General features: G+C 40.6%; 3 protein-coding genes across 3 annotated transcripts; all 3 read left to right on the forward strand.

The window, feature by feature from the left end:
- The first annotated feature begins 358 nt into the window (after window positions 1–358).
- gtf3c5 (general transcription factor IIIC, polypeptide 5) lies at window positions 359–10,937 on the forward strand. Its single transcript, XM_040000388.1, has 11 exons — window positions 359–713; window positions 4,082–4,280; window positions 5,007–5,202; window positions 5,310–5,493; window positions 5,825–5,929; window positions 7,129–7,243; window positions 7,408–7,488; window positions 7,703–7,791; window positions 8,942–9,024; window positions 9,483–9,625; window positions 10,421–10,937. The coding sequence occupies exons 1-11, from the start codon at window positions 510–512 to the stop codon at window positions 10,609–10,611; spliced, it is 1,590 nt and encodes a 529-aa protein (XP_039856322.1). The 5' UTR covers window positions 359–509; the 3' UTR covers window positions 10,612–10,937.
- Window positions 10,938–12,708: 1,771 nt separating this feature from the next.
- Window positions 12,709–15,996, forward strand: cel.2 (carboxyl ester lipase, tandem duplicate 2). The gene is made up of 11 exons (XM_040000387.1): window positions 12,709–12,876; window positions 13,130–13,277; window positions 13,514–13,633; window positions 13,702–13,899; window positions 14,009–14,139; window positions 14,239–14,346; window positions 14,468–14,582; window positions 14,724–14,910; window positions 15,054–15,257; window positions 15,392–15,601; window positions 15,715–15,996. The coding sequence occupies exons 1-11, from the start codon at window positions 12,811–12,813 to the stop codon at window positions 15,896–15,898; spliced, it is 1,671 nt and encodes a 556-aa protein (XP_039856321.1). The 5' UTR covers window positions 12,709–12,810; the 3' UTR covers window positions 15,899–15,996.
- A 2,446-nt stretch (window positions 15,997–18,442) lies between these two features.
- Window positions 18,443–23,412, forward strand: LOC120714255 (bile salt-activated lipase-like). Its single transcript, XM_040000386.1, has 11 exons — window positions 18,443–18,572; window positions 19,034–19,181; window positions 19,410–19,529; window positions 20,778–20,975; window positions 21,087–21,217; window positions 21,602–21,709; window positions 21,827–21,941; window positions 22,140–22,326; window positions 22,450–22,653; window positions 22,810–23,019; window positions 23,143–23,412. The coding sequence occupies exons 1-11, from the start codon at window positions 18,507–18,509 to the stop codon at window positions 23,324–23,326; spliced, it is 1,671 nt and encodes a 556-aa protein (XP_039856320.1). The 5' UTR covers window positions 18,443–18,506; the 3' UTR covers window positions 23,327–23,412.
- Window positions 23,413–24,301: the final 889 nt, after the last annotated feature.

A 24,301-nucleotide genomic window follows, 5' to 3' on the forward strand; every position in this document is an offset into this window, starting at 1 on the left:
CCTGCAAACATGCAGAAAACCGCTAAGCCTGTAGTCTGCTCTGAGGGGATGACTGCCAGTTTACAGTATGAATGAAGACTCTGTGACAACACTGGGCCTCTCTTATGACTGTCTCGGGTTTAAATGAATAATACACGTTTTCAAATGTGAATGAAAATAACTTGATAGCTTGTACTGTTTAATTTTGATATTCACCATTGTATATATATATATATATATATATATATATATATATATATATATATATATATATATATATATTGTTGCAATTTATTACTGCCTTTTTACTGCTCTTTTTAAGCTTATTCTTTTTTAAACTGTCCTGATTTTGAAAGGCTACCGGAACGTCATGCGTGCTGAAATGTTTCCGCCCGGAGTTATTTTGGACTTGAACACATGCTCGTACGGCTGTTGGTGCAGGAGTTAGATGTGTTTTCTTTCGTGTTCTTTTTGGCTAAAGTAATTGGTTCATTACATTACTCTTAATTGTCGCCAGCTAAGGAGTCAGTATGGCGGATATGAGGGACACGAAGCTGGATTTTACTCTCAAAGAGCTGACGTTTTCCCGTCCCGCCGAACACGAGGATGTCCCGGGAAGCTCGTCCACCGTGGAGCTCCAGGACAAGAAGTTGGTGTGTGTGGAGTATCCGGGGGTCTTCAGCAGTGCGGACAGGATGCTGGCCACTTTGGGTGGTGAACAAAAAGTAACAAAAGTAAGCGGAAAGTAAGCTGGGACACAGATCAGTCTCGGGATTTTATTTTGAAAACCATTGTGTCGGCTAATGAGCGCATAGAAAATATATTTTCATTTTTTTAAACATTGTAACTTAAATACATCGCTTTATTTACTTGGTGTTTTAAAATATATCAGTTACAGTCTTTCAGCATTTTGTAATTCAAGTGGTCTGTGAGGAAAACCGGGATCTTTTCAGGCTTTGGATCAGCGCTGTAAAACGCATTTTAGGGCTGGGTCCCCTATACAGTTCCAGTTTAAAATCAAGCTGGCCACACCTCCCTATAATTTACTCTTTCTATATTAAATGTAAAGACGTAAACGTGTGTCCTGAAAACCTCCACATTTTCACATGTAATGAACCATCTACACCTTGATAGTACATGGTTGGACCCCCTTTTACCTTCAGAACTGCTTTAATAGTTTGTACCATACATTAAACACGCTGCTGGATATAGTCCTCAGAGATTTTGGTCCATATTGGTATGATAGCATCACACTGTTGCAGATTTGTCAGCGTCACATTCATGATGCAAATCTCCTGTTGCACCACATGCAAAGCTGCTCTTTTGGATTGACATCTGCTTACTGTAGAGCCCATTTCAGTGCAGTGAAACTAATTTTAGATGATCTTTGAGTTTTGTGACATAGACCGTCACATCAGAATCTTGCCGGAGACAGTTTTCCAGTCATCTGTTGTTCAATTTCTGTGACAATGTGTGAACCGTAACCTCAATTTCCTGTTCTTAGATGATAGTAGTGGCACCAGGTGTGGTCTTCTGCTCCCATAGCTCATTTGCTTCAGAGTTTGATGCGTTTTGCATTCATTGATGCTCTTCTGCAAAACATGGTTGCAATGAGCGGTTGTTTGAATTACTGTTTGAGTTGCTGCCATGTGATTGGCTGATTAGATGAGCAGTTGAACACGACCAGTGAGTATATGTGTATGCATATAAAACAAAGAAAATTTTTTAAAAAATCCTATTTTTCAACTCCACTAAAATTTGCCAGTCATCAGAAGGTATTATTCCCTGTTAAATGAGTTTGATGCCTTAATGACTGAACCATTAACAAAACAGATGAAGGGCAGCCTGAGATATTTTAAGAAGAAAAAAAGATCCATTGCAACAATGTGTCTGAGCTTTTCCTCATTCAGTACATGCAACACGCAGCACCTGTATAAAAAAGGCCAAAGCCGACTGTACTTCCTCAGGAGGCTGAGGTCTTTCAACATCTGCAGGAAGCTCCTGAGGATGTTTTACCAGTCAGTGGTTGCAGGAGTCCTTTTCTATGCTGTGGTGTGCTGGGGGAGCAGCACAGCAAAGAAGGACTCATCCAGGCTGGAGAAACTAATCAGGAAGGCTGGCTCTGTGGTCGGCATGAAGCTGGACACTCTGGTGACAGTGGCAGAGAAGAGGACCTTAAAGAAACTGATGGACATTATGAACAATGCCGGGCATCCTCTGCACACGGTCGTAAACAATCAGAGGAGCCTATTCAGCGACAGGCTGCTTCTCCCAAAGTCAAAAACCAACAGACTTAAAAACTCCTTTGTCCCACACGCCATCAGACTGTTTAACTCCTCACTGGAGGGGAGAGGGAGGAGAAACAGGAGGACAAAGGAGGGGGGACAACTGAGTTGTAAGGCAAGGCAAGGCAAATTTATTTGTATAGCACAATTCAACAACAAGGTGATTCAAAGTGCTTTACAGAGACATTAGAAACAAAAACAAATAAAAAGCATGATTTAAAATTGATTAAAACAAGCAAACAAACAAACCAACTAAACACACACATTTCACACCTGTTCGCGCGATCTGAACCCTTATCGTAAGGGGAGCTACCAGTCCCTTCTGTGGACGAGCTACTTTCTATTTTAAATTCCCTGAATTTAAAGTACTCTCTAGACCCAGTCTAGACCCAGTTGGGGAGCTACCCAGAGCTCTAATCCCACACCTGTTCGCGCGATCTGAACCCTTATCGTAAGGGGAGCTACCAGTCCTTCTGTGGACGAGCTACTTTCTATTTTAAATTCCCTGAATTTAAAATACTCTCTAGACCCAGCTGGTGAGCTACCCAGAGCTCTAATCCCACTTAACAAACAAACAAACAAACAAACAAAACAGTATATGAAATCAAAACAGATAAAATCAGAAATAGATAAGATCAGTAGTTAGTGTAAGTTTTGAAATTTAAGCTTAAAAGTGTGGATTTGGTGCTTTATTCAAATGCAGCTGAGAATAGGTGAGTCTTCAACCTGGATTTAAATAAACTGAGTGTTTCAGCTGATCTGAGGCTTTCTGGGAGTTTGTTCCAGATATAAGGAGCATAAAAGCTGAATGCAGCTTCTCCGTGTCTGGTTCTGACTCTGGGAACTGATAAAATACCGGATCCAGATGACCTGAGGGGGGCTTTTCTACACTGTGCAATATTTGCAATATTTGTTTTTTGTTTTGTCTTTTTTCTTATATTTGACTGTGCAATAATCACTGTGCAATATACTCACTCAAATGAGCAATCCTATTTATCCATATTGTATATTCTGTATCTATATATGTGTATATATGGTGTATTTATGCTTATATCCTTACTCTCATTCCCCTTAATGTATCTGTAACATGCAACTTCTTTCGGTGCTTTGCTACTGGAAACTGAATTTCCCGGAGGAACCCACCCGAGGGATTAATAAAGTTTCATCTAATCTCTAATCTAATCTACATCTGCTGAATGAGGAAAAGCTCATTCAGCTCATTCATGACCACCAGAACCTAGGATCACAGTGGAAAGGCAATAAACTGTAACACCAGTTGTTTTTTCCATCTTTATGATTATAACAACAACATTTTAACATTTTTAACCTTCCAGATAAAAAAAGCTGTCACAAAGGGAGGAAGGCCATTCGTAAATTGTTACCCAAACAATTAGCACAAATTATTAGAATTATTTTGCCTTTTACCTTCTTTAGCTCCAGTCCTTTTGAAGACTTTCTCATGAGCGCCCTCTCCTGCAACCTGGCTTAATTACAGCCAGGTGCACTGGCTCCCATAGGTTGAAACAGAGAAATTTGAATGCTGTGCTCCACTGAGATACACAAATAACAAGTTGGTATTTAAATTTCTTTGAAGTTTAAATATTTCATAAAACATATGAAACATACGTTCCTGCCCTTGGTTGTAGCTTTGTGGGATTGGAGGGGAGAGCTGTTTTATTTAAAATGTATTGTCTATTTTTTTCTGTCTTTTTGCATGTTAAATTGTTTTGTTTTTTTGTGGGTAATTAACTGATACTCAAATCTTTCTCACTTTTGTAGTTAATACCTGTACCCTTTATTTCCCATTAATCCCACAGACCTATTCCAACCCCAGCAAGCGTCTCGAGCTGCGTTACCGGCCCCAAGACCCTTTCTGTCACTCACTGTACGGAAACCGCATCCCATCAGGCAACCTCCTCCTCAGAGTGCGACGGCGGACGCGAAAAAATGACCCCAAGGATGCTGAAATCCACATGGACATGCTCGGAGTCATTGGAACCACATACAAATTCACGGGTGTGTCTCTCAGTTATCCACCTGTAGCATAATAAAGTGTTAATTTTGTTAGCCTTTGGTCCTCTTTCAATGTTTGGTTTCACTTTTTTAAGAATCTCTAATATTTATTCGTTCCTCATACAGTTTATACGTAATTTAGTCATGATGATCTTACCGATGTGGCATCTTGATCATGTTAAAAGTGAGAATTTAAACAATCAAAGGAAATCCAGTTTGACTGATGCTGTACATGTTTACTACAGTGCCCTCCAGTGGCCAAATGGCAGATTTATTTATTTACTTTTTGTTTTAGACAACTTAGGAAGATTGCTTCAGACATCAAATCTTGTGCCAGCACATGAAACAAGGAGATGAAATATGAAGATTATCGGTGCAATTTATTGGGCGCAGAATTTCTTTTTTTTTTTTCTTTCAATGAAATTCAGTAATGGGGGGTCACATCTATGGGAATTATATTATATATTGTCTTGACACGGGGACCCTCCCATGATCTTACCAAACATCATATTAACTTTTTTAGGCAGTGGTTTTCATATTTCTGGCATGCCACACTTCTGAAAATGAAAAATGTCCATGCCCTCAATCCCTTTGTCTTTGTCTTAAATTCCAGCATGGCAATGCTTTCTGTCACAGGGTGGTTTGATCTCAGACAGAAGATGACAGCTTATCAGAAAAAGTACAAATAATGCAAGTGACAATGTTTGTTCTGATGTTTGCCGTTTGCAGGGCTGGCAGACTTCCAGTGCCTTGCTGTGCATTCAGAAGGTGGAAAACATACGTCTTTGTATGACAAAATCATCCTCCGCAAACCCGAGAGTCAAGAGTTCTTTGAGCAGCCCATGCCTTACTTTCTCCCCCCACCAATCTTCTCACGCCTCGACAGTCCCGTGGATTATTTCTATCGGCCTGACGTCCATCTAAAGTTAGTAAACCACTGTAAACCCCCAAACAGCAATATTGGGAAGCCTTTATCGATCTTTAGTTTCAGGGTGATACCTATAATATTTCACCTCTTTTTTGCGTTTGTAGCCAAATGCCAGGTGACAGTAAGAATTTCATTGGTTTAAATCGCGCTGGCCGGCCCCACAACGCCATTTTTGTCAGCTTCACTGATCCCGTCGTGCCTGCAGAGTGCCTCGAGGCAGCTAAAGTGACCTGGAAGCGAATCTGCATGAATGAGTGTGACAAGAAGGCTGAGGAGCAGCTGAAAAAGGTGTGTCCAGCACTCAGCCACACTCTGATTGCAAGGGTCACTAGTTGATAAGCGCAGGAACTGAGGGGAGATTGCACAGCTGTATTTACATCTGCTCGGACACTTTGAAAACTCTGTCTTGTTGTGTTTTTTGGCTCACAATCTGCATCTACTGGTATTTTTGTTCATTTTCCATCACCTGATTTCAGAAGCGCAGCTCAACCAACAATAATCAGCAGTTTTCTCTCCAAAATAGCAAAATGTTACAAGGCTATCTTTTATATAATGTTACATAAATATTGCTTTCCATCATGTTTGGTTATTATCTAATCTCAAAATACTTTGCACCTAGATGTTTGAGAGCCGGCCCATCTGGTCACGGAACGCAGTCAAAGCCAACATCAACCTCCACCCTGATAAACTGAAGCTGCTGCTGCCCTTCTATGCCTACTACATGGTGAGGTTATCACCGACTTCACTCAGGTGTTTTGAAATATCCATCCATCCATCCATCCATCCATCTTCATCCGCTTATCCGAGGTCGGGTCGCGGGGGTAGCAGCCTAAGCAAAGAGGTCCAGACCTCCCTCTCCCCAGCCACCTCCTCCAGCTTGTCCGGGGGAATACCAAGGCGTTCCCAGGCCAGCCGAGAGATATAATCTCTCCAGCGTGTCCTGGGTCTGCCCCGGGGCCTCCTCCCGGTGGGACATGCCTGGAACACCTCGCCCAGGAGGCGCCCAGGGGGCATCCTTGCCAGATGCCCGAACCACCTCAGCTGGCTCCTTTCGATGTGGAGCAGCAGCTGCTCTACTCTGAGCCCCTCCCGGATGGCCGAACTTCTCACCCTATCTCTAAGGGAGAGGCCAGCCACCCTTCGGAGGAAGCTCATTTCCGCCGCTTGTATCCGCGATCTCGTTCTTTCGGTCACTACCCACAGCTCGTGGCCATAGGTGAGGGTAGGGACGTAGATCGACCGGTAAATTGAGAGCTTCGCTTTTACACTCAGCTCCCTCTTCACCACGACTGACCGGTGCAGCGTCCGCATTACTGTAGCCGCAGCCCCAATCCGTCTGTCGATCTCCGGCTCCCTTCTCCCATCACTCGCGAACAAGACCCCGAGATACTTGAACTCCTCCACTTGGGGCAGGATAGTTTTGAAATATTGAAATTTTAATTTAAAAAATCTGCTGTACTTACTCAGTCTGCCCTAAAATCTTAGAAATGTCTGTGTTTGCTTCCATTTTAATCAAATACCAGTGATATTGTCATGAATAAGAATGTACACTTATACAACTGTGTAGTGAATGAAATACTTAAAAAGACAAATTTAACCTATTAATATTTAATTTACTGCATAGCAATAAGCAGAATTTATAGTTGTAGGGTGAATTTAAGCTTAGAGGTTTAGCCATTGGTTTAAGGCTATGACTTATTTAATATGATATTGAATAAGTAATATCCATTTACTATACAACATTGAATCAAGTCAAAGCCTAAAATGCCACAAGTCTTAAAAAATAAATGCTGAAAAGTAATAAAGATTACTAGATTACATGCTTTTGTTGATATTATTATGTCCATCTGCTGGATGAGAGACTTGTGCAGTCTCTCATTTCCTGTAAAAAGAGATTAACATAGGTAGACTTTTTGTATGTAGGTGACAGGGCCGTGGAGAAGCCTGTGGGTGAAGCTCGGCTACGATCCCCGAAAGACCCCAGAGGCCAAAAAATATCAGATGCTGGATTTCAGGATCCGTTGTAGCTCCAAGCACGGTGAGAGCAGAATTTCTCCGTTTCTGTTGAAACTTTTTCTACATTTAACATCAGCGTTTGTGTTTCAAAAGGGCAAAAAACAAACTTGAGCAATTTAGTCATTTTGCAAAATCAGCTAGTTTGTTATGATGAGCATTTTTGATTTCATTTGTTCCCATTTTTAGGCTACTTGCTGTCCAACATACCAATAAAAGCCAAGAGAAGCTCCCTGAACTACAGTCTGCCAAACACATTAAACAAGTCGGGTAAGTGTTTTAGAGGTATGGAGGATAATGCACACAAATACTATTTGTGAGCCTATCAGAGCCTCTGATTTGCACATATATTCACACAAAAGGGAGAGCAGTGAGTGCAGTGTATGAATTGTCAAGACTCAAGTGTTTTAAAAGTAACCTTGTTACTAAGTTAGTAAATGAAGTCATTGCTCTATTCAGTGTTGTGCTGTCCTTTTTCCCCCAGCACCCCAGCCAGCTAGTGTGATGGATCTTCCCACTCAGGAGGGTCCCAGCAGCAGTCGAGATCCAGCTCCAGTCACATACCAGCTGAAGGTCAGTGACCATTATCAGAGCAAACATGCTAGATGTTTTAAGCACACACACCTTCTATAGTTATAATATCAGGCTTTAAAAAAATATTTTTGATAACACTTATATTTAGGCTTGATGAGGTACGCTTCCCATGATGTACTTCTCCTTCATTCCCCTCATTTTACTCCTCGTGTTTTTATAAGCCTCTGTTGATAGTCAGTAGGTTTTGTCTGCTCTCTCATAAGTTGTGTTTGGTGCTGCTTGTTAATTGTTTTTTATATGTTCATATTTTCCGTTATATTTTTCCCCATCCAGTCAGAGCCTTGAACCTAGTTTTTCTGCCGTGTCTTCCTGTTAAACAAACCTCTTGCAGGATGGAGAGGGGATTTTTCATTTTGAAATTCTCTCTATTTTTGTGTCTTTAGAATATAAAGCACTGTGAGGTGACCATTGTTGCAAACTGGGGCTTTGTAAATAGAACTAAATTGAACCCAACTTGAATTAAAGCTCTCCTTCTTCATGGGACCCTGAGTATTATTCTAGAAGCATGCTTAAAAAAGAATATATGATGGGATGAATTTCATGATTATATGGCCAGAGTTTACAGTATTGTGCAAAGGTCTTGAGTCTGAAGCCATGCCTTATTTCTTTACATTTCGCTTGAACTACATACAGCATTTAAAGACTGAAACAGCTCTGGGGAGGCCAATCCATGACATGATTTTCTATCCAGGTATTCTTTTACTGTTTGGAAGTGGGTCGGGGATCATGCTGAAAACCGAACTGCTGTCAGTTGGATACTTTCCAGATCCCACTGCATGTTGGATTAAAGTCTAAACACGCATTTCTGTGTTTATAATTGAGTCATTTTTGACAAGACACTGGCTGAAATGCAGCCCCAAATAATGACAGAGACGCCACCGTGTTTTACAGATGACACTCACTGATGTAAAGGAAATGAGGGGTGGATCAAAACTTTAGCCCAGTGCTGTATATTCTGTTCATTTATTGAAATCTTTTTTTTTTCTTTTTTTGAACACGTTGACATTTCTATAGCATGATAGTGAAAATGCCTGAAGCTACAAAGGCATTTAATGACAGTTTAAATGCAAGCTGTCTTGCAAAAAAAGTAATGGAGAAGCTGTCTGTGTCCTCTGTTTCATCTCCACAGGAATCATCCTACATTTTCAGAGAGGGCATGCTGCCTCCTCACAGACAAATGTTTTACCAGGTCTGTGATTTGGATGTGGAAAGGTAATACACAGTAATGTTCATAACGGTCATATCTACTCGCATCTGTCATCATTTTTCATCTAAATAAAGTTGATCAAACTGACGTCTGGGTTTTCCACAGGTCCTTTCACCTAACTCCTAAAAATGTTGTTATCTAAAGATTCTCAAAGAGTAGATTTAACTCCTTTTCAGATATATTTTGTATACTCCGAAGTGCTGGCTGTTTCTGTTTTTGGTGGGATAAGAGAAGATAGCAAGATGTGCTAATGTTAATAGGGAGGAAAACATGAATGCACGATTCTGTGAAATTATTTTTTATGAATACATAACAGGAGCAACAATGAATAAGATTTTAAATTTAAATTTTAAATATAAATTATTTTAAAGTATCCAGTGTAGCATTTTAATTATCTGGTGGATTTATCAAATATGTCGTGGTTCCATTAGAATGACTAATGTAAGCGTTTGCCATTTTGCAGCATCCAAAAGGAGATCGAGCAGAACAACGGAAACGAGCAGCACTGTGACGAGCGTGACGGCTGGTGTGTCGTTGGCACCACAGACAAGCTGAGGGACATGATCTCAGCCATGATCAAGGCGGTGATCAGAGCGCAGAAGCCAGGTAAGGAAAAAGTTGTGACGCTTATTACTGTGTAATAAGACTCTTATTACTGTGTAACCGCCTTGATCATTAGAGTACATTAACTTGACACAGTGTGCACCCAGAACTTGTTTTACTTTTACTCCAAATTATGCCCTGCTTTTACTTTAGTTTCTCACCTGATAGTTTTCTTTGCTCTTCTCTATTCATTAGCTGCAAAGCTTTTTGCCCTCTAAGCCTACTTATGACCAGCAGCTACTCCAGTTACATAGTCTAGTTTTAAGTAAAAGAGTGGGAACAACAACTGGATGGACTGAACTATGTTCAGATATTAACGTTAGTCAACCGGTGGTCCAACTGAGATTGCAGCCCAGGCACCTTTGCTGGGCACCGTTCTCTTTCTGTCACTATCCAATATCTGCAAAATGCCAACAATAAATCTTTAAAAAAAACAACCATGTTTCGAGCAAAATTGGTTTTAGCAGCTCTTGTTATCCATTAACGTTTTCTTTGATAGTAGGTCAACTTTTTATGTTTTTGTTTCCATGATTGGAGTCATAATTCCTGCAGAAACATTGATGCCCTGCGTTGTTCTAATAGAAAAATGCTAACATGCTACCCTAAAAATAAACCTGTTTGTTTGTGCACTAACATTTTGAAGCACCGGATTATGGATTATCATGACAAACCAAAACTCATAGACAAAACTTAACAGTGACTATTTTCAGTATTTGAAGTAAATGAGTCCTGAACAAGACCACCTGGCACCCACTTTTTACTTTTTGGTTTTGGCTTTTTGTTCTGTTTGTCCTTCAGTGTTGCCGGAATTACCCAAAAGACGAAGACGTAAAGGCCAAAGCGTAAAAGATGTTTATGCAGAGGAGGAGGAAGATGAAGTGGGGGAGTATGAGAATAGGGAGGATGAAGAGGAGGATGAGGAAGATGAATTTCAGCCATCTGAAGGAAGTGAAAATGAGATGGAGACCGAAATTTTAGATTACATGTAACACAATAAAACCACGTGTTGACATAAATTTGACTGTTAATATGTTGTGTCATCAGTTTCTTTAAAAATGTGACCGTGTAAATAAAGAAATTATGTTCTTTTGAAAGGTTTGTGTAACAGTTGTGTTCCCTTTGCTGTTAATGTAGAGAAACCGTTTGTGTTTGCGTTTAAATTGACATTTTTGTTAGTTACAGTATAACTGGAGTTCACCATGGACACAAATAAAGGTTCAGTTTTTCTGACCAAATAACATTCATAACCAACATTAAAAATCGCCGGATGCCATGTCCTGCTGTCGTGGTCTTCCTCCTTTAGGCGTATTAAATTAAAATAATAATAAAAAAAGATAGCAAAGTAACTAATAAACAGGTAATTACTTAAAATTTGCAACAAACGACTACAAATTGACATGATAGCATCACGCAGTTGCTGGTGAATTTTCGACTGTAAGGCCCGAAATTGAGATTCAAACCAAACAACATTGTTCCAGTCTCCTGTTTTAAGTTTTTTTTGGTTTGTTTGTTTTTACTGAACAAGGCACTCAGAAAGTACATGAATAAAATATTTAGAGTGTTCAATTTGAACTATGAACTGCAAAACACTGAAGAACAACATGAACTTTGGTCCTGTACTTGTACTGTTTTTGTGGATCTCTTTTTTTTCTAAATATGTTCAGGCATTTTGGGTAAATAGAGGAGCCCCAAAAAGCAGTTTCTCTTAAGCTGTAGTCAAAGACACTGCTGACACTTCTGCTGGCAATTCAGATAAATGTGAGAAGGCTGACACTCCTATTTGTTACAGATTCAGCAGAGAAAAGCAGCTCGCTGGGTGCGCAATGCCAAGAAAAGAAGCTCAATTCAGTTCATTTTTGTCCCAGTGAAACTCCCAGTGTTTCTGACGGAGAGTAAGTGGGGCTCGTGTCTAGACACTCAGCTTGAGGAATAAGTGAAGAGTTTTAGGGCGAACGTTTTGGCACCGCGCGCGCGGCTTTCAGCCATCCAAGCAAAGTGCCGTTTAGGACCTGGTCCTGATGACTTCATCTCCCGCTCCTAGAAATAAACTCTTTTAGCAGCAAATATCACAATCACGTTAATTCTTGTCCTGAAAGTGAAACTTACATACATATGCATGAGACCAGCCACCAAAACATCTCTGTTCACAACTTTCAGTCACAAAACTGACACTGTGGCGTTCTAGTAAATCCAGCAGCTTTCCAATGTCAAAAGCTGGTTTTGTGGTGCTGCTGCTGTCAGTTCATGTGGCCCTGAATGTTCCTTCTTTTTTAAAATTTTAACCTTTGAAATTAAGGAATATTTGGCTGTTCTTGTTTATACGACCAACACTGAAAAAAAGGGGGGTTGAACACGTTATGGTGAAGTCACATGCATGTTTTGTAGTCTATCTTCTGTATAGTTTTCACCCTGTTAAGGAGATACTAGTGTAAGGCTGTTCTGATTCTCAGCATACAGCTTGTCTTTTCCTTTGCAATTCTCCTGCCCACTTTTCCTTTCCAAGCCAAGTGGTTAGAGGTTAAAGGTTAAGGCAAGACACAGTCTGAGTATCAGATGATAAGTAAGGAAAAACATATATATTGTGTCATGGTATTCCTTTTTTAATCCAGTGACTGTTTTTGAAGTTTTTGAAGTATTTAAACTAAATACAAGCCAAACACAATATCGGTGGCATCTGCACCTCCAGATATTCTTTAGATGTAGAGAAAACCTGCAAATAGAAGAAGTGCAGAACATAAAATAAAAAGAGACTATTTTTCTTTTTTTCCCCAAGAAAGATTTTAATAACACCAGTTAACTCCAGCTAATTTTCATGAGTATGTATCGGAATTAGTTTTTCTGTTGACTAAGAATAAAAGTATTTGTGCTCCTTGTTTATCATTTGTAATTTTATTGTATATTTATAAATAATTATAAATAGCTTACCTACTTATTAGAGCAGACATTAAAAGAGATGTCTCATGATAACTACCATTAACCATTTTTTTTAGTCGATTTTAGTTTTCTAGTTAAATGTGGGGAAGTTTGGGGGAAGATGTAGTGTATACAAGGTGGTTAAATATTGGTTAAATATTATTCAACAGTGAGAAAACCAGGGGCCACGGACTCCACGTTGGTCAGATGTTGTGCAATGTTGGTTCCTTTATGAAAGTCTGGCTGACAATCAGGGAAATTCTGACAGCTTGATCATGATGCTGAAGCTGGGGATTTTGTTTGCCGTTGCTGTTTTTCTGGAGACGGCCTCTGCAGCCTCTGTAAGTATCACATAAAATGTATTTTTCATGTTTACAGACTTTCTTTTGGATATCTCTAAAGGTTTCACTGTGCAGAATATGTTTCAAGTTCGGTTGTGCACTGATAATTCAGCTGTGACTGCGTGATTACAAAATGTGTAATTTTGTTACACTAAGTATTGTGCTCAATTTAATCAGTGTGGTAAAAAACCCAAACATCCATCTTTTTTTATGGCTCACATATTTAGTCCATTTATTGCCTTAATCTCTGTAGCTTGGTGTGGTGCAAACTGAGGGAGGGATGGTTGAGGGTGAAACAATTAGTCTTGGATTATCCCGTTCCATGGACATCTTCAAGGGAATTCCCTTTGCTGACATTCCTGGAAGGTTTGAGAAACCAAAGCGTCACCCTGGTTGGGGAGGTGGGTGGACAGCATTTTTCACTAGATTTGACCTCTTTAGCAATTATGTTTGAAACTCACAGAAGCTTTTTCTGCTCATTTCCTTTTAAATATGTTTCATCTTCTGCTTGCAAAGCGAAATAAGCATTCGCTAAGGCCAGCTCTGTGTGAAGAAATATGTAATAATAACATACTTGATGCTTCATGGTAATCTTAAATGATAACACACTACTCTTTTAATGTGTGTTTCTGGTCAGGTGTTCTAAAGGCCACACAGTACAGAGACGAGTGCCTTCAGCTGAACTTCTTCCAGAATAGCTACGTAGGCAGTGAGGACTGTCTGTACCTTAACATTTGGGTTCCTCATGGCAGCTCAGGTAAAGACAGAAGCCAAAAATGTTTATATATTAAATTAGACCAGTGCTAACTGTCTTCATCCCTCTAGTATCTTCCGGTCTCCCTGTCATGGTTTGGATCTACGGAGGAGGCTTCATGATTGGAGGCTCCATGGGGCCTTACTACCTGGATAACTACATGTACTATGGAAAGGAGATAGCAGACAGAGGGAATGTTATTGTAGTGACACTTGGGTACCGTGTGGGACCTATGGGCTTCATGAGCACTGGAGATTCTGATTTACCTGGTAGGTACACACATCTTATAGAGCCTGGTACATGCTGGACTGCCAATACAGAAATACTTCCATTTAAATAGTGATTCTTTCCACAAACTTGATTATATTTAATCCTCAGGAAACTACGGTTTGTGGGATCAGCAGGCCGCCATCGCCTGGGTGCACAGAAACATCCGCTCATTTGGAGGCGACCCTGACAACATCACCGTCTTTGGAGAATCTGCAGGTGGAGTTAGTGTTAGCTTCCAGGTGAGAGTATTTGTTCTTTTTCTGACCATCTATCCATAGGTGGAACTCATTTCAAAGCAGATAGTGAAATATGTATTTCTCCTGACATTCCACCTACAGACTCTCACTCCCCACAATAAAGGGATCATCAGGAGAGCCATCTCCCAGAGTGGGGTGGCACTTTGCCCCTGGGCACTCAACAGAAACCCTCGTAGGTTTGCTGAGGAGGTACATAGCAGCTTCTTTACATATAACCACTTTTTTTTTTTGATCAAATAAGGAAATAATAATACAAAACATATGCATAAAACATGGGGGTAATTACAGATAATTTGCACCCACTCTGCAGGTTGCTCGGAAGGTCAACTGCCCAACTGATAACAGAATGGCTTCCTGTCTGAAGATGACTGATCCTGGGACCCTAACAAAGGCGGGAACTGTGAATTTGCTCAGTTCACCTGATCGTAAGGACTACGTTCCACAAAACCTAATTTCGATGTGATGAAAACAGTTCTGCTTAAATTACCCACCAAATTATATTCATACTAATTATTGCACAATTTCTGGCATATATATAATGATTTCTGATTGTGTGCATATCTTAGAGCCCCTTGTGTTGAACCTGGAGATAGCCCCTGTGATCGATGGTGACTTCTTGCCGGACGATCCTTCCAACTTGTTCCACAATGCAGCTGAAATTGACTACATTGCTGGAGTCAACAACATGGACGGGCATATGTTCACCAATTTTGATGTTCCATCAGTCAACCTTGATCTGGTTGTCACCCCTACGTGAGTTTGAGTGCTTTGATCAGCTTTGGAGTGATTTGGAATTGCATCATGAAACAATTTCAAACAACTTACACATCGCAAAACGGTAAACCATGATTTGGTGGCAGTAAGGAATTTTATCAGTTCTCTCTTTCTGATTGCAGTAACGATGTGAGGAGGCTTTTGGCTGCCTTGACAAAGGAGAAGGGTGAGTCTGGCCTGAACAATGCCTACTCCACGTATACCTCAAATTGGGGAAGTTTTCCCACCTGGGATACCATCAAGAAAACCATTGTGGATATTGAAACAGACTACATTTTCCTGGTTCCTACACAGGCTGCCCTTTATCTTCATGCTGACCATGCCACGTGAGAATGTGACCTTAAAATACAGATGTCACAGTTTATCTAATTAATTACTTACGAGATAAAAATACATATTTTTTTAGCAGTGGTGGAGTTATCATCACATTAATTTTCCTGTTCTTTTTGTCTCATCAAAGAACTGGTCGCACCTACTCCTACCTCTTCTCTGAGCCCAACCTTCTGGGCGGTCCTTTATTGCCCTACCCAAGCTGGATGGGAGCTGACCACGCTGATGACCTGCAGTACGTGTTTGGAAAGCCCTTCAGCTCACCACTTGTATACTGGCCAAGCCATCGCCGTGTCTCTGACTATTTGATCTCCTACTGGACCAACTTTGCCAAAACTGGGTATAATTCTGCAAACACAGATTTTTGCGTCAAAGAAATCAAAAAACTGAATCACTTATTGTAATACAAATTAAAAACACATCAGTGATGTTTTCAATTTCTCTGATCAACAGAGATCCTAACAAGGGAGATTCAGCCGTGCCTGCTACCTGGCCAACATTCACCAGAAGTGGTGAAAAGTTCCTGGAGATCAATTCTGACATGAACCAGAATTACATAAGGCAGGAAATGAGGCTGCGTTATGTGCATTTCTGGACCAGCATCCTGCCCAGCCTTCCCACAGTCACCTCTGAATAAGGGGCATGTACTATTCACTGTGGACATGTGCAGACATGTAGATCTAAATAAAGTATCAGTATCAGTGCTAGTTCATGAAAAATAAACATATTAGAGAAAATATGGTTGTCTTAGTTTTATTTGATCAACTATCAGGGGTTTCTATAATGTTTTCATCATATCTATTTTAATTCTTTCTTTTTGATTATATTATCCCTCTGTTCAGCACTTTGGCAGACACTTGATGTGCTTTAAATGTGCTAAATAAAGATAACTTTTGAATTTGCACCTGAAGCTCTAAATATGTGGAGACAAAAGGGCTAGCAAGCTAATGATAGCTTCATACCTTGCAAAGTTAGTTTAAGCACCCTTAGCTCAAAGGCCAGTTCAATTCAATTCAATTCATGTTGTTAATACAACAATATACACAGTATACAGCGAATCGAAATGCCATTTCACCCAAAGCCGCCCATGGTGCATTTATAAGAATATCAAAATATATCTACAACGGATATAAAACTAGAAATTACAAATAATAATAACTCACAAAATTTAAATAAAATGAAAAAGATAAAAAGGCCCTAATACTAACTATATCTATGTAAGATAAACAAGGACAGGACAAGAGACAATACAGCTCAGAGTGCTTTAACACTGGGTTAAATTTTCTACGGTTCCTCATATTTTTCTCTTCTTAAAAAGTGAAATGGTTCCTTTTTTTCTGTGTTTAGTGATTTTGTGGTCCCAGATACCGATCATGTCACCTCCCAATGCCCACATTCATAATGGGTATCTCACTCAGCAAATTTGGCCACCTCATCCTTAAAAGATAATTCACCTGTTATTATGTCACGAAGGGAGACAGCGATTTGACTTGTGTAAGAAATGTGTCAGCTAGTAGGATTTTATTTTCTCCTCCAGCGTCGGCAATATTAGCATCGAATGCATGATGCACATCTCTTATTCTACCACATCCCAAAGGTGCTCAACTGGATTTAGGTTTGGTTTTTGTGGAGGCCATTTAAGCACATTCCACTCAATTGGAAACCAATTTGAGATGACCTGGGCTTGTAGTCTTTGGCCTGTAGAATACCTGACCAGAAACACACATTAAAAGAGTTGAATATTACATTTGAAAAAACATCAGGATACGTTATGTATATTAGTATAACACATTAGTTCACACAGTGCATTTCTTTCGTTCATGTGTTTTCAATAGTAAACATTTTTTCCCTTAATCTCATTGTGCTTTATCTCTTTAGCTTGGTGTGGTGCAGACCGAGGGCTTCAGCCTTCCCACAGTGGGCTCTGAAGAAGGAGCATGTGCTATCCACTGTGGACATGTGCAGACATGTTGATCTAAAAGTATCAGTATCAGTGCTAGTTTATTAAAAATTAGCATAGCAGAGACAAATATGGTTGTCTTAGTTTTATTTGATCTATTTGAATTTACACCTGAAGCTCTAAATATATATATGTGGAGATGCCAGGGCTAGCAAGCTAATGATAGCTTCATACCTAACAAACCTAAAAGTCAACTCCTCTGATGTTTGACATCAACAAGGCATTTTTCACCCAGAGAACTGCTGCTCACTGGTCATTTTCTCATTTTCAGACCATGCCCTTTGAACCCTAGAGATGATTGTGAGGGAAACTCCCAGTAGATCAGCAGTTTCTGAAATACACAGACTAGCATCAACAACCAAGTCACATTCAAAGTCACTTAAATTGCTTTTCTTTGCCATTTGGGGGTCAGCAGGTCATCTGGACCATGCTTACATCCCTAAACGCAGTAGTTGCTGTCATGTGATTGGCTGACTAGATATGTGGCAGGTGAGTGTCATGCACATGCAGACACTGTTGCTGTATATGCATGGACCCCATAGGTGTATAGATTATGTCACAGATAAAATCAGTAGCCGTGGAAAAGCACATAAGAGATAACGGTATTTACAGTTCTGTTTTGAAGCATTCAAAACATAATGGTTAACTTTTCAGATTGGCTAGAGGAGTGTGACTCTGTGCACAGTCTGACAGCTGTGTAAACTCAATAGAGGATGGTTTCCTGATAAATAGTGGGGGGGAAAGGGGGGAAACTCAAAGTCACACGTGAAAGATTAATCACATGCACGTCTTGCGAAGGCTCTGGTCAGGACTGTAACACAATCTCTGTCTGTTTTGTTTGTGTGTTTTTTTGAACCAGCTCTCTATTTTTGAAGTAATTCATTAAATTAAAAAACGAGATGCCAAACATAATACTAGTAGCCTTCTTTGCATGTCCAGAATCAGACTGTCATTATTTGTCTGCGTGAAATATTTCAAAATACATCCTGACCTGTGGTCATTCTTACACATTAGGCAACTTACATGAACATTTGGCTAAATTTGTCTCTCTGCTCACTGAGTCTAAAACAACTTATTTTCCTTCTCGAAAATATGGAAATTAATGATATAATGATATGATACACGGGAAGTATTTGGGAAGGTGTAATGTACACAAGGTGGTTAAATATTATGTAACTGTGAGAAAAGCAGGCCCACGAACTTCACACAGGTCAGATGTTGTCCAGGGGAGGAGTCCGCTTTATAAAAGTCAGGGTGACAATCGGTGCCATTCTGCCAGTTACTCATGATGTTGACGCTGGGGAGTTTGATTGCTGTTGCTTTGTTTCTAGAGACGGCCTCTGCGGCCTCTGTAAGTGTTACACAAAATGTGTATGTGGCCGATCGTGGCTCAAGAGTTGGGAGTTCGCCTTGTAATCGGAAGGTTGCCGGTTCGAGCCCCAGCTTGGACAGTCTCGGTCGTTGTGTCCTTGGGCAAGACACTTCACCCGTTGCCTACTGGTGGTGGTCAGAGGGCCCGGTGGCGCCAGTGTCCGGCAGCCTCGCCTCCGTCAGTGTGCCCCAGGGTGGCTGTGGCTACAATGTAGCTTGCCATCACCAGTGTGTGAATGTGTGTGTGAATGGGTGGATGACTGGATATGTAAAGCGCTTTGGGGTCCTTAGGGACTAGTAAAGCGCTATATAAATACAGGCCATTTACCATTTTACCATATTTTTCATGTTTACAGGATTTTTTGTCATCTTGTTGTGCAAAGACTATTTAGCTACAAACGTATCAACATTTTTTAATCTCATTGTGCTTTATCTCTTTAGCTTGGTGTGGTGCAGACCGAGGGAGGGAAGGTTGAGGGAGAATCGAAGAGTCTGGGATCAGGCCGATCCATGGATATCTTCTTGGGGATTCCCTTTGCTGATGCTCCTGGAACATTTGAGAAACCAAGGCCTCACCGTGGTTGGGATGGTAGGTAGACTGATTAAGTTTCTCATCAGTCTTTAGCTGTTATCTCTGAAACTCTCAGCAGCCTTTTCTGCATGTCTCCTGTTAACTTTAATCAGTCAATAGAAAATTACTTTTACTACTTGCAAAGGTAGGCAAGCTAAGACCTGCGCTGTGTGAAGTAACATACATAATGTATCCTGATAATTTTTCAAATGTAATATTTAACTCTTTTAATGTGTTTCTGGTCAGGTATTCTACAGGCCAAAGACTACAAGCCCAGATGCCTTCAGTTGAACCTTGTGATGACTGACTACATCGGCAGTACAGACTGCCTGTACCTTAACATCTGGGTTCCTCATGGCAGCTCAGGTAAAAACAGAAATGCACAAAAGTTTGTTTTAGTGCTGGGCAATGATTACATTTTTTAAATTGTGATCGCATGAATTGCATGATTCTCTGCGAGAACACGCAGGAAAAGGCCGCAGGTCGGACTCAAACCCAGGCCCACTGCTTTCCAGCCATACACCTGCTCACCCACTGAGCTAAACCGGCACCCATAGCACTGCTATATGAGAAGTGCACATCTCATATAGCGGATGTGCTATATGAGTTAGCAACGTTGCTATCAGTTAGCAACGTCTTTAAAGAAATAAGGTGCTTTTTAACAACACTATTTCCTTAACACAGTAGCAGTTAAAACACTTCTTGTCGATCTCAACATAAACATGAATCTAATCAGATCCAACATAGAATCATGAGCATAACTTTATAACAAGCACCTTTTGATCAACAGCAAGTTAACATTTATAAATATGTTGATTTTTATCAGGTACCACCAGAAACATTTCCTGTTGTCAGGGAGATGTTCAAGATCATTTACTGTCAAAGGACTTTTATTCTGTGAAGTCTGTTTATTCTTGATTTCCGGTGGAGAATCTCAGTCAACTACCACAGGTGCCTTTGACGGTGCAAAAGGTTTCGTCGACACTGTTGTGTTTGTTGGGGAGATAACTTACAAACATACAGTACAGCACGTAAGAGTCATACTGCTAGCGATCAAAGATTTATGTTAATTTGACAAGCTGAACACATTCTGTACTGTACAGGAGACACGGCATGAGATTGATTGACAATGGTCTACAGTCAATGAGAACGCAGAATACAATGCGCTGGGGAAAAAAAGGACGCAAAATTGCACACACACAAAAAAAAATCTGTGAAACAGCGAGGCTGCAAAAGGTGAACCGCGTTATAGCGAGAGACCACTGTACTCCGATGATAAGAAAACTCAACTTTGCAGCTCTTACAAATAACTTTAGTTCTATCAACTCTGCCCTGCAGTACTATCAAGCCCACCATAAATGATCTCATTGGTTGAGATGCATAATGTCACCCATTTCAAGCCTGCACAGATCAACATCCCATCCCTCCTGTGACCCGTGGCTTTTTATGTTCTGAGGCAGTTAGCATGGACCTTCAAAATAAAATAATTGTCGTTATTAATCAATGAATGCGTTGATGTGATAATAATGCATTAACTTGCGCAGCCCTAGGTTATTTGTTTATTTTTTAATGTAAATTAGACAAAGACTAAATTTCACTAACTTTGTCCTCTAGTATCTGCCGGTCTCCCTGTCATGGTTTGGATCTATGGAGGAGGCTTCCTGGTTGGAGGCTCCATGGGTGCGAACTTCCTGGATAATTACCTGTACAGCGGACAGGAGATTGCAGACAGAGGGAATGTTATTGTAGTGACGGTGGGGTACCGTGTGGGAACACTGGGCTTCCTGAGCAGTGGAGACTCTGGCTTGCCTGGTAAGTTACACACACTTTACAGAGCCTGGTACATGCTAGGTTGCCATTTATAAAAATACTTCCATTAAAGCAGTGATTCTTCTCATGAGCTGAAATATATTTGATCCTCAGGAAACTACGGTTTGTGGGATCAGCAGGCTGCCATTGCTTGGGTACACAGAAACATCCGCTCATTTGGAGGCGACCCTGGCAACATCACCATCTTTGGGGAATCTGCAGGTGGAGCTAGTGTTAGCTTCCAGGTGAAAATACATTTCCACAGATATGTATATATACACACATATATCAAAATCTTTGGTTGTTAGAACCAGTGACCATATTTGGACAAGATTATAGAGTTTTGAGCTATAAACTCACACTGGCAACTTAGTTTGCAAGGAACTGAAGAAGCGAATTCCTGCACAAACTGTTTGCTAAAATAAAAACACTGTAAGCAGTACAGCAACATCACAGTCAACAGATCAAATTTAGTAATTTATGTTGAGGTGACACTTACAGCAGACCTAGACCTGGTTCTCACCCATCTGCTACAGTGGTTACAATTGTTGGCTTGCTATTTGCACTGGAAACCATAAAGTTGTTGCACAAGATCAAACTAAGTATTCTTCCTAACCTTCCACCCACAGACTCTCACTCCCCACAATAAAGGCATCATCAGGAGAGCCATCTCCCAGAGTGGAGTGGCACTTTGCCCCTGGGGAATCAACCAGAACCCTCGCAAGTTCGCTGAGAAGGTACATAGCAGCTTCTCTGGATATAATCACTCTTTCAGAACAAATAATAGGAATACAAAATTTGTGTAAACAGCTTTAACAATAGCACATAATTATTAATTTACACCCACTCTGCAGGTTGCTCAGAAGGTCAAGTGCCCAACTGATAACAGAATGGCTGCCTGTTTGAAGATGGCTGATCCTGGAGCCCTAACACTGGCAGGCAGTATCAGTTTGTCTGGTTCACCCGATAGTAAGGATTACATTCCACACAGCCTACTTTACATTCTCATTTTAGACACGATGAAAGCTTTTCTGACAAGATTGCTCACAAAGTTCAATGGGATACAAGCAAATCCAACAGTTTAAACTATATGCTGGCTAACACAGTATATATAAAACAAAGTTTGTTCTGCATATAGTACATGTTCTAATTGTCTGCATTTCTCAGACCCCGTTGTCTTCAACCTGGTCCTGTCTCCTGTGATTGATGGGGACTTCTTGCCACAAGATCCTTCCAACTTGTTCCACAATGCAGCTCAAATTGATTACATTGCTGGAGTCAATGACATGGACGGGCATATTTTCACTGCTTTAGATGTTCCGTCAATCAACTCGGATCTAATTAGCACCCCTATGTGAGTTTGAGCCATTTGATCAGTTGAAACAATAACAATGCCAACATGGATGTAACACTATATCAAACCTTAGGTGACAGTAAGGTGTTTTATCAGACCTTAATCCTCACTTTCGGATTTCAGTAACGATGTGAGGAGGCTCTTGGGAGCATACACAAAGGAGAAGGGCACGGTTGGTCTGAACAATGCCTACTCCACCTATACTTCAAACTGGGGAAGCAATCCCAGCCAGGAGACCATCAAGAAAACCATTGTGGGAGTAGGAACGGACTACATCTTCCTGGTTCCTACACAGGCTGCCCTTTATCTACATGCTGACCATGCCACGTGAGAATATTATCTTGCAATACAGATGTCACAGTTTAATGAGATAATAGTGGTCTCAGTAAAATTTCATTCATATAAATAATTACAGAAATGAAAGTCAAATTGTTTTTGTCAGTGGTGTAGTTATTGTCACATCAATGTTTTTTCTCATTAAAGAACTGGGCGCACCTACTCCTACCTCTTCTCTGAGCCCAACCGTATGGGTGGTCTTATCACGCCCTACCCAAGCTGGATGGGAGCTGACCACGCTGACGACCTGCAGTACGTGTTTGGAAAGCCCTTCACCACACCACTTGGATACTGGCCAAGCCATCGCCAGGTCTCCGGCGCCATGATCTCCTACTGGACCAACTTTGCCAAAACTGGGTATAATTCTGTAGACACAAACGATTGTCAGAGTATCACAGAAACCAAACAACTAAATCAAGTATTGAAATATAAATTAAGCTGCTGTATTTATGTTTTACTTTTTTCTTTTTATGTCCACAGAAATCCCAACAACGGAGGCTCAAGCGTGCCTGTTAACTGGCCAACGTTCACCAGAAGTGCACCAAAGTTCCTGGAGATCCATTCTGATATGAACAACAACTACGTGCACCAGAAAATGAGGATGCCTTACGTGAATTTCTGGACCAGGATCCTGCCCAGCCTTCCCACAGTTGTTTCAGAATAAGCATCATGTGCTGTCACCTGTGGATATGTGTAGACAAGTATTGCATCACTAGCTCATAAAAAATAAATGGATAGCAGACAAAAATACTAATCTGTTGGGTTTATTTGATCATGTGTTTGGATTTACAATATGACCAGGGGTGCACATAAGTGGTCCGCAGGTGCGCATTTTCTGTCAAAATAAAAGACGCGCACCAGATAAGAAGTTGCAACACGCGTTTGCGTACATAAGATTTTCTGGAGGAGGACAGACATTTGTTTAGAACTCTTAAAGATGTCCAAGAAGCAAGCTCCTTTACGCAATTACTTTGGTGTTCCTCCACCTCCAAAGAAATGTCAGAAGGAGTCCGAACTGCAAAAAGTATTCTCGGAAAAGGGGTTGCAGGAGGTGAGCTGTCTTCAAACAAATGATGAACGCACAGAGTTTTAGTGCAGAATATGCAGTGAAAATCCCACTCTAGCAGACAAAAACAGTGGTTATCTTTCCCACCAACTTGTACCCGAGTATACACACTATCTCACTCTGTCTCTCTCTCACACAGACACACACTGTGTAAATGCAAAAATTGTATAGTACAGGAATAATCAACAGTATTAACTGTATCATTCCAGTGCCATGAACAGCAAACGGAAGTTGGGTGAAGTCCATTAACTACAGGTCTTCACTGTGGTCACTGTACCAAACCAGCACACTAATGAATAGAATTCCTCATTCAATAACTATTTCTAATGGACCAGCTTCTCGATATATCCTACATACATCAGTCCTTCCAAAAACAACTATTGTTGAATCTGAATGTCATCTTTCTGGCTTTGCACTCAGCAAAGTAATTGACAACATTACTCAAGTCCAAATTTCTAGTGGTATACTTATCTTGCACTCTTTTGTCCTGTATGTAAATGTAATTTATAACTGCGCCAACAAACTACTTCATGATCCATTCACCAAAAAACAAATTGTTTCATAGTTGATGTC

The sequence above is a fragment of the Simochromis diagramma genome, unplaced genomic scaffold (genome assembly GCF_900408965.1).
Source record: "Simochromis diagramma unplaced genomic scaffold, fSimDia1.1 OVJJ01000596.1, whole genome shotgun sequence".
NCBI classification, from domain to species: Eukaryota; Metazoa; Chordata; class Actinopteri; order Cichliformes; family Cichlidae; genus Simochromis; species Simochromis diagramma.